Below are 16,879 nucleotides of genomic sequence, written 5' to 3'. Positions count from 1 at the left end.
TAGGGCATTGCTACAGGCATCCAGAGCAAGTTGCCAGCATGCTTGTTCTGTGGGTCCCAACACACATGGACAAAGAGCCAGGAGAAGGCCCACACACAGCCGGGAAAAGGCCACCAGAGTTAAGCAGCCTGTCAGAAGATTGGTATCATTGTGGCAGAGCTCTTCACTGCCATGGATGACAAGGACCTGTAACGAGCATACAAACTGTATCCGGCTCTATGTGCCAACAGAAGGAAGTAAGCAAGCAAGAAAATGTACATAACGGCACCTCTGCACTGGTCTTAAAGCAGCTTGAGAGATCTAGGGTTCATAAATTGAAATTGAGCTTACAGAAGGGTCTTAAATAGTAGAATTGATAATGTACCTGTATGACTTTTGGCAGCAATAACAGAGCAGCTATATAAAGTATATAACCTTAAAAGGCATCCCTCTGGCAAAATTTGTACTGCAAGCAAGAGTTGCCTCTTTAAGGCCTGATCGCATCCTCCCTTATCTTATCTAATATCTCGTATGTCATTGTATTGGTGGGAGAGAAGTAGGCCACAGTAGAGGTAGATGGAGTTAAAACTGGCTCTCACACTCACTTGAATCATGTTTCCGCTCTGACAGTGTTTCTCCATTAGACGCCGAAGTGCTTGATACGGATGTCCACTGTCTAAAGCCAGACAGATAGCTCCACGCTATACTCCACGCTCTCCAAACCAGTCAATCACAGAGACACTAATGGAAATGCTATGTTTCAAAGTACGCTTGTTTAACAGAAAGAATAACACACAAAGTTCCAATAGCGTGAGATTTATGGAAGAGAAAAAAAAAATCACCATTTTATTCATGCGTTCCCAGCTTTTGTGTAGAGAAGCATATCAGCTTCAGTGTATTTTTTTGTTCTATTCTAGCAGGGATGCCCTCTACCCAGACACCCACCCAACTCCCCACCTTTTGCAGCTATAGGAAGCAAATTAATTTTGAGAGGCTGAGCGATCACAATCAGCAATCACGTTAATGCCCCTCAATAGTCTTTGTTGCTTTCACAGCACATTCCATTACCTGCTGCTATCAGCTGTTGCACTGTAGTCCTGGGCCACACTGTAATTTCCACAGGGACGGTGATTGATGTGTGCAGAGGACAAAAAAAAACAAAAAAAAAACAGCCTAGCCTACTTTTAATCAAGTAGAAAAATCACACTATGTAAAGATGACAAGCTGTGCCGGTATGCAATAAAACAGCAGGAGCGCAATGCAACGTGTTGCCCCAGTGAAAGAGTAGACTGGAGGGCATGAACAATGACATATCAGAAATGGCACACAGAGTAACAAATGTAGTTATGGCTGCACCTCTCGCTTATGAAGAAAACCTGAAATGCATGCACCGTAGTCTTAAAGTACACGCTGGGTATGTCAGTGTAGGAAACAAAAGCAGATTCCTTTGTATGTGAAGGTCATCCGCTCAGGCTCCAGCAACCTTATCACCTAACAGTAGCCACTGCAGCTTGAAGAGATAGCGGCCATGTCTGACTGGGCCGTACGTGTGACACATTATTGCTTTTCAGGAGCACAATGTCATGAAGGTAATAGCGAAAGCCAGAGTGGTTGCCTAATTATGTCGAAAGCTGGGACCTGTTCAGAGAAGGCGACAAATGTCTGACAGCGGTATCTTAATCACTGGTGCTGACAGACACTCTAGAGGTATAAAAAAAGAAAAGCTACCAGGAGCTGTGCTGGCTAGGCTGACATTGAAGCGACAGACACCCTTTCCCTCACACACTGAAGGACACACACACCGGACCCAATTAGCATAGCTCTCTACCTGACAACAGGAGAACTGCGTGAGCGTGGAGGGAGGTTTCAGGGGGGGCTTTGCTCGGCCTTCTAGTGTCACTGTCCAGCAGTTAGCCCGTGCACACTCGAGACATCAACCAAGCTATTTCATCAGAGACAAGCATAATAAATTTTATTCAGAGGGGCTGGCAGGGTTTTTAACCTTTTACCCTCAAGGGCTCTCTTTTTGACTGAGGCTGCCAGCTTCTCGGCTTTCCTTCAGCACCAGCCTGTTTGTTTAGAGCAGGCTTCCAGCTGATGTGTTCACAAAGTACAAGCGGAATGAGTTTGTTTAAAGAGTGAAATTGGTTTCAGGTGGATTATGACAGTTAGTGAGTAAATATGAACAAATCCACATACAGAAAAGGGATTAAATATCATCTGAAAAAAAACTTTATTGTTAAAGGAACCTACTCTCACAGTTTTACTGTGTACTGTGGTCTGAGTCTTTGTAATTTAAGAGAATTTTTATGTAGCTGTTGGTTCTCATGACATGGACACTGCAAGCTGATAATCTGTACAGAGAGCACAGCCCTTTCCCTATGCTGAAATTTTTTTCACATCATGCCTGCTCAGTTTTTCCCCACTGTCATTCCAGCCCATTAATCTGGAATTCATCTTTCGGGTTAATTAAATTAAAAATCATCTTTTTCAACCAGCATCTGGTGCCACTCGCCAGCTCTATCTTATTAATCTGCATATCCACTCTCGTTCTGAACGTCCTAATGGCAGGCTATTGTCAAGGTTAAGCGCAGTCAGGGGAAATTGCATTTATTCCCTTCCATTAAGCCTCGTCGGACCCCCCTCACATGCCGCTGAGTTATTTCCAAAGCAATTTTTCTTTTTTTTTTTTTCCCCCCTAGATTCAGTCTTCTTCAAGATCCCAGCCATAGCTTTGCAGCCAACTACAATTCATGGATATCGCCCTGATAAAAGCCACACTAATTGCAGTGCACTGATATGAAAGGAGGAAAAAAAGAAGATACTTTAACCTCATTTACGGAGCCGTGTGACAGGGCTCTGAAATTCCACATGAACGCTTCTGCAGGAATGAACTGTTGTGATCCGGGGCGCGTTTCCATGGCAATGCTTCGTCGCCGAGATAAAAGTGGCCGCTTAGCGTCAAGAGGATGACCAAGGAAATTATTCAATTGTCTGCTGCAAAAGGAGTCATTTTTGCCTGCTTATCCCTGATAGATTTAGACCCCCCCCCCCCCCCTTCCTCATGGACCTTTTCAGTCAACAAAGGCAGAACCTCTCTGATTCATCCATGTTGATAGCTGTTGGGCAGACTAGGACTGTGTTGGTGCACTCTAGACAATGGGTCACTGCAGAATACCTGCACAAGGACATGTCATCTTCCAAGACAGCCTTGGCGAGAGGATGGCCATGTTTCCATCTCGCACAAGGGCCATTATCTTCCCATCGTGCAACCGGGGATCCTCCTCATGGCCCACTCAGACAGCCTGTTTAGATGTGGGAAAATAAAAAACCCAGTCCTGAAAGCTTTGATGAAGGAGAACCCCCCCCCCCCCCCCCACTACCCATTCATCAAGCTGGCGTACAGCACTTCACCCACTGAGTATCAGTAATTACTGGAGATAGCAGCCAAGTCTGGCCCTGAAAGACTGGCATTACTCTGCTTTTGCAGAAGTGCAGGGCTTCTCTCCAATGCGTCCTTGCAAGTTCCCTGCTCCAAATCAACCTCTCAATGGTGTGATCAGTGTTAACGGCAGCTTCAAAACAAGACCCTAAAGAGCATTACATATGTGGACATATGTGATTTTATTGTATACACTAAGGAGATTGGACCATGTAAGTGTCATTACAGAGCACAGAATTCAAGCAATCCTTATATATTGCTTGAATATATTAGAATGCAAAAAGAGAAAGCATTGCTTAAGAACCAAAAAATGTTGTGACTTTTTCTACATATTTAAGTTGGAATGCAAAGTACAGAGCACTGAGGTGGATTTGAGAACGCCCCTTCATCGAGTTCTTGATCGCTCAAAGTGCAGAGATACCTGGTGCACGTACGTTTCTGTTCAGTTGCAGTACATATTTCTTTAGCCTCCCATCAAGGTTGTTGGGTCTGATTGGACATAGTTGTTTGAAGTATTATGTCTCGGACATGGCATTCCCCAGTGCCCTGTTTGCATCACTGAGGACAGTGCTAGGAGTCTATTAATTCAAAATAACTGCTTGCGTTTGTCAGGTCCCATCTGTAGAAATTACCCACAAGAGTCCCTCAGCAGCCTTGCTTAATAACCATTTGCACTTCTTATTAATATTCAGATGTTGCAGAGTGCCTTTCAAAGCTCTTTCCTCCTATATCGAGCTTCAGTGCACCACTGCTTTGACATTGCAAGTGTTTTGTGGCCTCTGTGCAAGTGGAAGCCTCGAAACTGCCAATTTTTTTATTGGAATTCAGACGTTAACTGGAGAGACTTGTCTAGATTTGAGAAAAGTGCTGGTACGTCAGTAGACATTCAATAGATGGAGAACTATTATGGAAATGGCCTCTGCGTTGTCACACTGTATCATATCAAACTGGTTGCTAACTTTTAACGTAGCAGAATAACTTTTTCACACGCTCATTCACTACCATTTTGCATCAACTGGTTTTTCGATGATCTTAGGTTTGGTAGAAAGTGCAGAAATCTACAGTAGAGTAGAAAAGAAGTGATGAGATAATGTGTTTGTGAAGAAGCTGTGGAGAGACACTGTGTTGGCATCTGGTATAAAGACCTCCTCCCATATGAATAAGAGCATAAATTATATTTTTTGCCGTGGAATGACAAAACGTCTTTATTAATAACACCGAAAGAACAGACAACAAAGAATCCTCAAAAAGGCTAGAAATGGAACATCACTATAAATTCTATTTTGCTGCATGAATTGTAAAAGGCTGGCCACATCTTGCGATAATTAGATAGCAGGACTGAAATCTTCCATCTGGCTGTCTGTATGTTGTTTTTCTGAAGCCAGTAATCCTTTCTGCCACCAGTGTGTATAAAAAGGAATGCTTCCTTATTAAAAATGCACCACATTATACAGAGAAGATCGATTTCACCCTTTTTTCCCTAATTAAGAAGCAGACAGAGAAACCAGGGATGTTTTATGTTTTCTGTTATGCAGCTGAAAACAATCTCAAGCATTCCATGTACTTCTTGATAAATCTCAAATAGGCAGAAAAGAGAACCTGTGCACATATACATGTCTAGGTTCCTCTGGGTGACGCATGCACAATTTTGTCAGCATTGTCCGGAACAGCTCATCCAAAAAAAGACTGACCACTTTGTATGTTCTCACTCCGCAGGCTCCACGAATGGGCACCCTGATGGGCGTCTACCTGCCCTGCCTGCAGAACATCTTCGGGGTGATCCTCTTCCTGCGAATGACCTGGGTGGTGGGCATCGGCGGGGTGATGGGCTCCTTCATCATCGTCTTCATGTGCTGTTCCACCGTGAGTACTACCTTCGCCCACCCCGCCCCGCCCAAGCTCACATGCAGTGCTCTGCGCTGTTCATGCGCTGGCAGTGATGTTGTGTTGCCACGACGTCGCTCCAACATGGATGGCACCTCGTGTGATTTGCTTGGTAGACTGTAGACTGACTTGGTAGACTGGATCGCCTACTGTCTATGCAGCCTTTATGGAATGATGTAATATCAAACCGACTGTGTCAGTAACACTGTAAAAAATATGTAAGAGAAATATGTAAGAGGGGAGATAGCACCTCAGACATCAATAAGCTATAAGCTAGCAATAAGCAATAAGCTAGCCTCGTGTGATGGCTTGGTAGATCTCACCACTGTATGTCTACACTGAGATGCAGCCGTTATGGGTTGTGGCATCAAACCAACTATGTCAGTAAAGCTGTAAAAATATGTAAGAGATCTGCTTTCAGCACACCCAGGGGCTATGGACAGAGTTATACGTCATACTCCGTTGGTTTTATATTTGTGTACACACTGAATTAGCCATGGTGATGTGCATCCTTCTATTCCCAGAGGAGGATCAGGATGATGCAATTTGTCGCTCCAGTGAGGAGTGAGTGATGTTTCTGTGTGTTACAGGAAAATTTGTGTATGAAAGTGTGTTATTTTTAATAGCAGAAAAATAGAGAGCATTACAGAATTAATTTATTGTTATGGTCTTTTTCATTCACTAAAACACATTTCTTTTTAAAAAACTTTCTTACCAAACACACACAAACATGGTTACCAAAATACAATATGATACAATATGATTCTTTAAATACATTTTCACATTAAAAAACTGAAATGCAAATGTATTCTCATTTGCAAGCAAAATAAATTTAAACTAAACTCTTTGCAATGTTGACATTGCAAATGAAATCTGTAAATAGCACAGTACTTTAAAATGACCATTAAGTAAGTGAAGATAAAATACAAAAAGTTAAATCTGTAAATAGCACAGTACATTCGAATGCTCATTAAATAAGTAACATTTCTGTTCTACCTGTGCGCTACCTGTATATCACTACCTGTACTGTTATGTCAGAATGAGTTTCCGTTTGGTCCTGCCAGCTGTGTCACTCATTATCTGTAATGTCTCCACTGACTTGACATGGATGAGAGTCACCCACTAATGGGAGATGGTGATTGTATACTTTGCATGTTTTTTTACTTGTAACCCCCATGCACAAAACAATTTCAAAATGTAGGAGATACACTGCAAAGGCTGAAATCAGCATAGAAGTGTCTTGGAGCTATAAACGAAATAAGTAAATGAAGAAATATGAAGTCTCATTTCAAGTTTTGCCACACCAAAATAATAACTAAAAGAAAGAAGGTGTGTGTGTGCACGCGTGTGTGTGTGCGCGGGCACGCGTTTTGCATGCAGGCTAACAAATAGATTTCTCTGCAGGAGAATGAAGGTGGTTCTATTAATAGCGCAGGTCCTGCTGCCTGTCTAAAGACAGCACTCCTGGCTTGTTGCTTCACTCTGTCTCTACCGCACTGGTATTTCTTCTGCTCTGGAATTGGCGATAGGCTCCAGAGAGCCGGATCAGGGACCGATGCTGGGTTTCGATAAAGGCAGGCTTTGATGCCAATTTCATATCGACAGCAGTGCCGAAAATGTGATGTCAAGAGGCTTCTCTACAGTATAATCCAGGTTAATGCCTGGTGACTTGTGGAGCCCCATCAAATTCATATGGAGCTGCAATCTGTCCCCTCACAATCTCGGCCATGATTACATACGGAGGGCTTTCGCACAATCAACACACGCGTGTATTTACCTCTGGAAAATAGTGGGGGGAAAAAAATGATCATTTTAAACATCTGAGTCATTCAGGGAGGTAGTTAGTTCTGTCTGAAAATCTGCTGCTCTATTTGACGGTAATGGCTTATCTTCTGCGTGTTATTGTGTTACAAAAAAAAGGAAGAGCGACAAGGCGACAATGAAAGGTCTGCCATTTCCCCGTGGTCAGTCCTGGCAACCCTACTGCCCCGCGCCCCCACCCATCGAGTCTCTGCCAGCCTGTCTCCCACGCCACACGGCTCAAACCTGACCCTGGGGGCACCTAGCTCTGCGATCGGCCTGGCAGTGCCCCCTCCGTCCCCCCCCCCCCCCCCCCCCCCGTCCCCCCCCAGGGCTCCTTACATAACTCAGCTCAGCCTGAGAGGGCCAGCAGTAGACTGATAAGAGGGATAAAAATAAACTGTCTCTGGAAAAGAAAGAGCAGGGCTATACTAGAGGAGCTGGCAGATATTTGGGGTTGGTAGTATGCATGAGAAAGGGGTTTTTTACTTCGGTGCTTTTTTTTGCTGTAAGCGAGGTCGCCATGGAGAAGCTTAAGGCCGCCGCTTTCGGTAAAGACCGGAGCAATCTCTGCAGTGCCTCTGTCTGCTCCCTCAGATGAATGTGTTACAGCAACTGAAGGAAAAAAAGCATTATGCAGTTACATATCATTAAAGTATTACCAGCTAGGCACTACTAGGAGTGATGGTCACGTGAATTTGTTATCGCTAATAACATAGTGAAACATCGGGATTTGTTTTTGGAACTGTTGTAGAACGCCGACATGTTATCCTTACCGAAACGGTTCAGTTTGGCAGGCCGACGGGAAGTCATATGGCATCCCCATATTTATTCCACCCAAGTTCTGACTCACAACACAGCATTTTCTTTCCTGGCCTTCCTTTCCCATTGAAATACTGTCAGCAGCTGAATACGGAGAGGACAAGCGAGTCAGGCCTGAAGCTGTTTTTTTTTTTTCCCCTTTCCTGCGTGGGGATTATTAGGGAGTCTGAGCGTGTGGCGAGGTGCGATGCTAGGGAGCCCCACTGCCAAGATCAAGGCCCTAACAAAAAACGGCCAGCTCCCGGGAGACACGGTGGAGTAGGTAAACAGATCGCGTAGCGTCTGCTCGATTTATGCAGTCTGTACCATTTTTTTGTCAGCCTTTCTCTCACTCTCTCTCTCTCTGGACTGTTACTCTGCCCCCCAGTTGAAACACAATTTGGCATTCCTGCTACGGCGCCGACTCCACTCGAGAGTCTTTTCATAAAGCAGGCGAGTGGAAGGCCGGCGGAAAACAAAAAGCCATCCGAACAGTACCCTGCAATTACGTAATAGAATCCTCACCACCACCCCCCCGTCCTGAGAAGAGCCGGGTTTGGAAAGGCAGAGTTTCACGCACCCGCCTCACCGCATTAATTATTCATTCTAATCACCCTGTTTGATTAGACGGTGACAAAATATGTGCCGCTCCATTAAAAATGTATAGCTTATTGATGTCTGGGTCTTTTCAAAATAAAAGCCAGTAAATTGCAACCCGTACAACAAGCTCAGATCAATAATCAGACGGACGCGCTTGTTGATCTCAGTTTACCTGTTTCACAGTCAGATTTTGGGTTTAAGTCCCCTGCTTTGTGTGAAACCCCAAGTCCTCCCAGTCCTTTGTTGAGGCATGAAGAAGCATTTGCCCATACAGATGCTTCAACAGTAACAATAAAATCCCTCCTAAATGATTTACCGTGTGACTAAAGGCGGGATGCATTTTGTGGATTGTGTGCTTGTCTTCCCCCATGTCTCTCAGACAGGAAATGCCAGGACAGGGGAGGGATTAAATTATGAATGTGACACAAGCCACACAGGCACGAAAGATAAACAGACAGAACACCTCTGGTGGGGAATCCTCTGTCCTTCGGGACTATAGGAGACATGCCAGACCTGTCCATCGTTCACTGTGAAGAGAATCTGTCGTTAAACTGCTACACGTTGCTCACTGTGAAGTAACATGACAGAAAGTGACAGATACAGAGAGGAAGAGGGACAGAGAGCGGCAGAGAGGGAAAGTAAAGAGCTATAAGAGGGGAAGACATGGAGTACTGGAGATGCACAAAGAGGGAGCAGCGAATGATGAGCTTCATGGAAAAAATAGACAACTGTAATAAATTAGAGCAAAAAAAAAAAAAAAAAAACAGGATGTCGTGAGATGGAGAGAAGGAAATAAAAGAAAAGAAATTTTTCAAGCGGGAGAAGGACATGCTCCAGACTATGATGTCACATCACCTTCAAGGCTTTCTTTTTCACAATGCAGACCTGTTTCAAGGAGAAACAATTGTTAGAGCTTTACAGTGCATAACACAGTCTATGTCTCTTATGTCCTATGTGTAAATATACATTCATACTGTATGAGACCAAGTGTGCACCCAGGAGGGCTCAGAATGGACAAATTGTCTCAGAGCATCTACTTTCATAATTAAAAGACCCTGAAATTTGTGTTTTATTTATATATAACTTCATATTTCATGATGACTAGTCCCGCAGCAATAGGCCTACACCAAGATAAACTGATTAACTTACGCTTTAGTTCAGGCTAAGTTTCTGACACAGGAAGCTCTTATATATTTAGGGAATATAGAGCTTTCAGACGCTAATCCCTTGAGCTCTACAGTTATACTTTTTTGACTGTGTAGCCAAGTACTAATCTGTATAGAGGACCACATCTGCCAGATATTTAAATGAAATAGATATGTAAGTCAATTAATGTATTGAAAAATGTCAAATCAAAGAAATTGGCTCAAATCAGGTGTTGTGTGGAATAATCATTTTACTTTGTAATCAATTCAGAGCATTTGCAGCAGAGGCCAGAGGGAAAATTTTGCATAGAGGGGAAGCTGTTTTAAAGTATAGCTAACTGAACCCTCTTATACACGATGCACACTGTTATGCATATAGAAGTAATGCTCCAAACCTTAAAGCCTTTCGATTTATATCTTTCTTTTCTTTTCTTTAGACCCTCACAAATAAATTTCATGGTATGCAGTGTTCAGTGAGTAGGTAAGCAGATAGCTAGTTAATGAACATTGCAATCTAGCTAGTTATTTGTTTAGCTTGTTAGCAGATCTTTAGGTAATTGTTTGACAGATTCACTCATTATTGGCATGCCCTATTTATAACAGTTCTTCCCAGGCTAGGATTTGATCTAAATTTACCAAAGTAATTATTTATTTACTTATTTATTTTGCAGACACCAAGTTAGATGTGCAAAGCAGTACATTTGCTACTGTGCAGGATACAATTAGTAATTAAGCAAGTATAGCTTATAGCATATAACTGTAAATGATATCTTCTTTGACCTCAATAAATAATTACTGTAATCCATGCAAGTCCAGGAAGAATGTTACATCTGTTAAAAAAGCAGTTGATTAGTTGTTCTGAAAGAAGATTATTTTTAAAGGTTGTTCACAGTATGTGTGTCTTGTTTAATGAATCACTGATAACAAGTCATAGGCAAGTAACACTGTGGATGTTGTGTGCATGCTCAGGCTATCTCTGCTTTTTCTCTCATTTAAAGGACTTAACCCTCACAACCCTTCTCATAGGTAGAAACTTTCCCGAGAGCATGAGTCCATAACGCAGTCAGTCATGCCAAATCATCCTCAAAACCAAAAAAATAAAAATAAAATCAAAACATTGCTTAGCTCTGAAGGGGAGGAAACGCATAATGTTTCGCATATTTACCATACAAAAGGTCCCTCATTTTTAAGCATATTTCAACATTGGTTCCCAAGAAAAATAGCTAACAAACTGACTTCTTATGCATCTAATGCAACTTCTAAACATTATATTTTAACTAGCTACATTCAAGCTATGCATTAGGGTACATCAGAGTTGTGTGATGGCCTCAAGAGAATTAGATGCAAAAAGTAACTAGCTCTTATTTACCTTTTAAACCAAATATTATACACAACAACACTATGCTTTGGTGATATCTTATATGTTTGCTGCTAGCCAGTGAAGTACTCCCAGACATAGGTCATCACAATATTTGGCTTTTCTGATTAATGGCTTTTAGGACTCAAGAGGGCTGAGGGCAATCTTGTTTCTCTCTTGCTTTTTCCTTAAATGCAAGCATTTAGTCCAGCTGCACATTATACTCCACAAATAACAGTATTAAAAATTTCCCATTAAAATTGCACGGAAACACCCATTTTGAAGTAATTTTTCATGGTGTAACATCATTCAAGATGCAGCAATTAGTTTGATAGGATTCCAAAAGTGCAAATGGAGTTTAAAGGAATTTTTAAGGAGGCATTTCATGTCATGTCATAACAGGCATGAAATAAAATGTGCTCTCTAGTTTTTTTTTTTTTAAAAAACTCATTTCAAAAAGTGTTTATATTCAATCATCCAAGGTTTGATTTTTTTTGTGGTCTCAGATTTTTTAAAAAATCATAATTCTGTTTATCTGCCCTGAGACTTGACGATAAGCCTTGGAGAACCAGATCAAAGGGTGATAGCGATCTCTGATACAGATCAACAGCAGTTCTGTACTGACGGTAGGGCTGAGAATGTGAAGGCGCTGAAAGAGCCATCCGCGGTATAATCCGGGTTAATGCCTTTTGATTTGTGGAGACCCAATGGCTTCATGTGGAGCTGCAGTCTGTCAGCCATGCAATCTCAGACATGATGGAAATGCAGTATATGCCAAATGCATAGTTTGCATGGAACTTTCTGTTATTTATTTATTTTTTCCATCTGTGTGTCATTATGTTTTTTTGCACCTGTTTTTATTTTTCCGCAATTTCGTGTTTTTAAATCTATATTAACTTTTATGCGCTTTTTATGCGTTCAGTTCATTTCCTTACTTTTTTAGTTTTCTACATTTTTTTCTTTCCATCAGTTACTTTAGGTTTTCTTATGGTGACTATATTATGAAAATAACAGCGTATGTTAAACAGACTTAGATATACTAGATAATAGATAATACTCTTAAATGTGAATATATGCTATGCATTAATCTTGCGCTGTTGCAATCGGATTGCCAATCAGAAACACATTAAAATGGTAAATTATGAAATTTTGTGAATAGTTCACTGAAATTTTTTTAAAATCCTTCTTAGGGGCAGCATGCTTGTGTAGTGGTGTCTCCACATTGTTGCATCGGCCTTGGCACACTGAATCAGCACCTCCTTGAATTTAAGCCTCCTAAAATCAGATAGAAACACTAAAACAATTACCGTCTTATCTCTCCTCTTCAGAAAGCTGGGCTTACTTCATTATAACCTGATTAGTAAGTAATTCAGCACCAGCACTGTGACAGTGGAGTGTGGAGAGCTGTGTCCGGAGGTAACATTACCCAGATTACTGACACACCAGGTTTTTTTTTTTCTTCAGAAAGAGCCATTTTGGTTGTGGGGAAAGGTGGAAGAGATCTCCCCCATCTGAGTGTGCCCAGATCCTATCCCCCTCAGCTTCTCTCTCTGTTTTGGTGTTCCCTTTCCGTCTGTTGCTCTGTGCCTTCTCTCCCTCCAGTGGTGTCCTCTCCCTCCCTCCTCTGTCACCCTGTCCGACTGTTGCACCCCCCGCAGCCACCCCATTCCTTTTACCTGCTAGGCTTTGAGGAGCTTTACTCGCATTGATGACTTTCGGCAGGGCACTGCATGGTGTCACCGTTCACCTCAGAGTCAGGGAGTAAGCCTGTCACGCATGGCCGAAGGTCTGCCTTAAAGTTCAGCTCCGAGGCACAGCTTTTACCTGCAGCCATGAATGTTTTTATGCCTATGTATTTATAGATATAAGAGTTTTTAATTTATACCTTTCTAAACCTCAACACAGTAATAGATCAGCAATGTATGGATATCCCTGTTCAAAAAAGAGATGAGAAAACATTTTCCAGTGTCATTATGGGAATATGTGAATTTGTTTTTACATTTTACCCAAATTCCAAAATAAAAGAGCAACACACTGCTTACAAAAGAAATTTTACTGTGGTATTAACCATCAATTATCTATCATATCTATTAATTATCCCTAAAATGATACACATCCCACCACATGTTTTCATGAACGGACATACGTTTCATATATAAGTCACAGAAAAGTGATTCAGCCACGTGAAGAATAACGGCTGACTTTGCCTGCACAGGTGCCATGGTGATTAGCGAACCTTGTTACTTCAAAAGCACTGATTCCTCTCCCCTCTCTTTCTCCCCTCTCAGACCATGCTGACTGCAATTTCCATGAGTGCCATCGCCACCAATGGAGTTGTGCCAGGTGAGTGGGCATGCTCTGAGTGTGGATAAGGCGTGTTCTGCATGTGGGGGAAGTGGGTACTGAGGAGCTGGCATCCTACGTCTGCAGGGGTTTTTATTATTACATCATGTGTTTGCTGAACAGACACTTTTTTTTCTCATGAATTACACTTTGACAGTCACGTCCAACATTTTCCAAGGCAATTCAGGTTTAGAACCCTCGCCACCAACACCAGTCTCCTCTCTTTCAGCCTGTGATCCTCAGGTGACATCTTGTTACTTTACACTATTGTCATTTAGCAGACGGTCTTATCCAGAGACACTTATATAAGTTACATTTTTTATCCATTTGTTACATCTGTTATTCATTTATACAGCTGGATATTTACTAGACAATTCTAGGTTAAGTACCTTACTGAAGGGTGCAGTGGCAGTGCCCCAGCGGGGAATCGAACCTGCAACTATTCAGTTATGAGCCCTTCTCCTTACCACCATGCTACACTGCTGCCCCCATTAACATAACATCATTGTCATTTAGCAGCCACTCTTATCCAACTTAGTGTTTCTGTCCATTTACACAGTTGGATGTCTCCTAGCCTTTAACCACCCTGCACCACCATAGCTGCCCGTTTCTTTGTTCTGGAACATGGTGCATAGTCCCCGCTCAGGAATCAGGTCCTCGGCAGAAGCCCTAGTGATGTAATCCCTGTGACCTCCAGGCTCTAACCCACAAACCTCTCTCAGACCGGCCAGCAGCAGCAGCAGCGGCAGCTCTTCCTTAAGCCTCACTTTCCCCCTTCATCCAGTGTCACTTAATCCACAGTGACTCTCATCCCTATCTGCCTCAGCCACTTTAAATCCCTCGACCTTTCACGCGGCGCTGCCCTTAGTTGCTGTAATGAGCTTTGTCACCTCGCCACTTCGCAAAGAACGATTTATCAATCGCTCGCACCGCTGTGGCTCGGTGTGAGTTAAGAGTGTTACCATATCCCCTTGTCATCAGGTTTCCAATTATGAGGCGTTGCCATGATTTCCCTTGACTTTCGTACAGGTGTTATATGTATTATTGGCATTTAGCAGACGTTCTTATCCAGAGCGACTTACATAGGTTACAGTTTTATTCATTTATACAGCTGGATATTAACTGAGGAAATTGTGGGTTAAGTTCTTTGCCCAAGAGTACAGCAGCGGTGCCCCAGTGGGGACTCGAAGCAGCAACCTTGCAGTTACTAGCCCTGCTCCTTACCACTATGCTACACTGCCGGTCCACACGTTAATTCCCCTTTCAGGGAAAATGCATTCAGAGACCAGACTTGTTCACCATGGAAGACTGTAAAATCAGCCACACTTACATGAAGCTATAACCAAATGCATTCATCATTGTTGCAGCTTGGCTTCGATCCTTCTTTCAATTTTTCAGCAAATTCACCTGACAGGTGTCAAATATGTTTAGAGTTCATTGACAGAAAAAATACACCTTTTTATGCTCGCTGGTAAAAGGCATTTTGAAAAAACAGTTGATAGCAAGATACATTTATAAGCTCCTAATACTTCAGAAAAGTGTCAATATTTTCTTTTCTGATATTAGCGCGATGGCTGGAAAACGTTCCTTTCAGGAACACAATGCTCCCATTGTTCTCTCCATCACCACCCCCTTGACAAAGCGGTTAAGGAGTTTTCCGCAACATAAAATGAGGGTAACAAAGCAGAAGGCCTCCCTTATATTCATAATTACCGGCTTGCAAACACTGACGATATAATTACTGCGCGTTATTAGAATCCAAATGACTTGTTTAGCCTTAAGAGCTTCTGATAGGGTTTTCTCTGTGAAGTGTGCACCATCACCACAAGTCACCGCTGCCACCGCTGCCACCCCATCCCGGGCTGCCACCGTCACACATCTCCAGTATTGAATCTTTGGAGGTCACAGTTTACCTATTAACGGAGTAATCCTCCGGCGCTAAATTGATTGTGGAGCACAATTAGGAGAGCCCGTTTGCTAATGAGCCTGCCTGAGTGGTTAATTAACAGCGAGATGAGAGCTGATAAGTAGATATTCTTGGCTTTCTCGAAGGGGTTAAAGGGAAACGCTGTTAGGAACTGGTAACAAATGTGCGTGAAGCTAGACAGATTGACTGGCTGGAAGGGGGGGGGGGGGGGGGGATCAGAGTGGCGCTTGTAATTGCATCACGGCATTGAAGACTTTGTGATGGATATATCGCAATTTTACACATTGTACTGTGCCAAGAACTCCTAGTATTGTGTAGCTTCATGAAGATAATTGCCCTCAGTAGTGTCATTCTTCCGTAATGAGACAGGAAAGAGCATGTACTGTATGACAGATTCATGATTTATCAACGTGTGTCATCAAAGCAGGAGAAAAAAAAAACATTTGAACAGTCTTAGAAGCTGGAAAAACCAAGTAACAGAACTGGCAACCTAAGACCTCCCTCTAATCTAATCGCCATGTCTTGAAAGGGTTGTTTTTTTGTTGCTTGCATAGCATTATGAGTTCAGTGCTTGCTCAGATGTATGAAAACGTGTCTAATGTAAGATGGAATGCTTTCATCTCGTCATCGGCACTTGCATTAGATTTACATTTTGCCATTTAGCAGGCGCTCTTATCAGGAAACTGCCATCCACACACAAACAAGAGCCAATGCCAAACACACATGGCCGAGACCACAAATGCGCACCTGGCTCAACACGCCAGTGTAGCGCAACATATCCAACAGGAGTGTACCACACAAACGCAATACCAACACACACCCAGGCACCCACCCCCCCTCAGTGGCCCCCCTCCATGGACTCACGTAGATAGACCCCCTTCTCTTTGTACAACCAAGTCTTCATACGGGGCAGTGAAATAATGCTGCCACTTCCACTGTACCGTAGTTAAAGTAAAGCACAAAGCGCACTGCACTGTGATGGTATTTTGCTATGTAAATGAAGGGAAATATTGAGTATTCCTGTTTTGATGAAGTAAGTGGTATATAGACAGACGTGTCAGTCGGGCAGGCTGGCTTGTGCAATCTAACTGTGTCCCAACCGTGATTGGCAGCTGGGGGCTCCTACTACATGATCTCACGTTCCCTCGGGCCTGAATTTGGGGGTGCTGTCGGCATCTGCTTCTACCTGGGGACCACTTTCGCCGGAGCCATGTATATCCTGGGGTGCATCGAGATCCTGCTGGTAAGGAGCTGCGGACACACTTTCCCTTCCCCTCTCTTTCCCTCTCTTTCTCTTTCCCTCTCGTTCCCTCTCTTTCTCTCTCTTTCTCTTTCCCTCTCTTCTCCTCTCTTTCCTGTCCCCTCCCTTTCCCTCTTTCTCTCTCTTTCTCTCTTTCCTGTCCCCTCTCTTTCTCTCTCTTTCCCTCTCTTTCTCTCTCTTTCCTGTCCCCTCTCTTTCTCTCTCTTTCCCTCTCTTTTTCTCTCTTTCGCTCTTTCCTTTCCCTCTCTTTCTCTCTTTTTCTCTTCCCCTCTCTTTCCCCTCTCCTTCCCTTCCCCTCCCTTCTCTTCCTTTCCCTCTCCTTCCATTGCCTTCTATTTCC

At 42.9% G+C, this 16,879-nt stretch overlaps 1 protein-coding gene across 1 annotated transcript in view; it reads left to right on the top strand.

Moving 5' to 3' along the window:
• The window catches only part of slc12a5a (solute carrier family 12 member 5a), a 183,170-nt gene that overhangs the window by 147,840 nt on the left and 18,451 nt on the right, over positions 1 to 16,879 (top strand). Inside the window, exons 4-6 of the mRNA XM_036530844.1 lie at positions 5,138 to 5,284; positions 13,297 to 13,351; positions 16,391 to 16,521. Coding sequence (XP_036386737.1) covers positions 5,138 to 5,284; positions 13,297 to 13,351; positions 16,391 to 16,521 — 333 coding nt within the window. The remainder of the gene's footprint in view (positions 1 to 5,137; positions 5,285 to 13,296; positions 13,352 to 16,390; positions 16,522 to 16,879) is intronic.

The sequence above is a fragment of the Megalops cyprinoides genome, chromosome 6 (assembly GCF_013368585.1).
Source record: "Megalops cyprinoides isolate fMegCyp1 chromosome 6, fMegCyp1.pri, whole genome shotgun sequence".
NCBI lineage: Eukaryota > Metazoa > Chordata > Actinopteri > Elopiformes > Megalopidae > Megalops > Megalops cyprinoides.
This window is presented reverse-complemented; position numbering and strand designations above follow the sequence as displayed.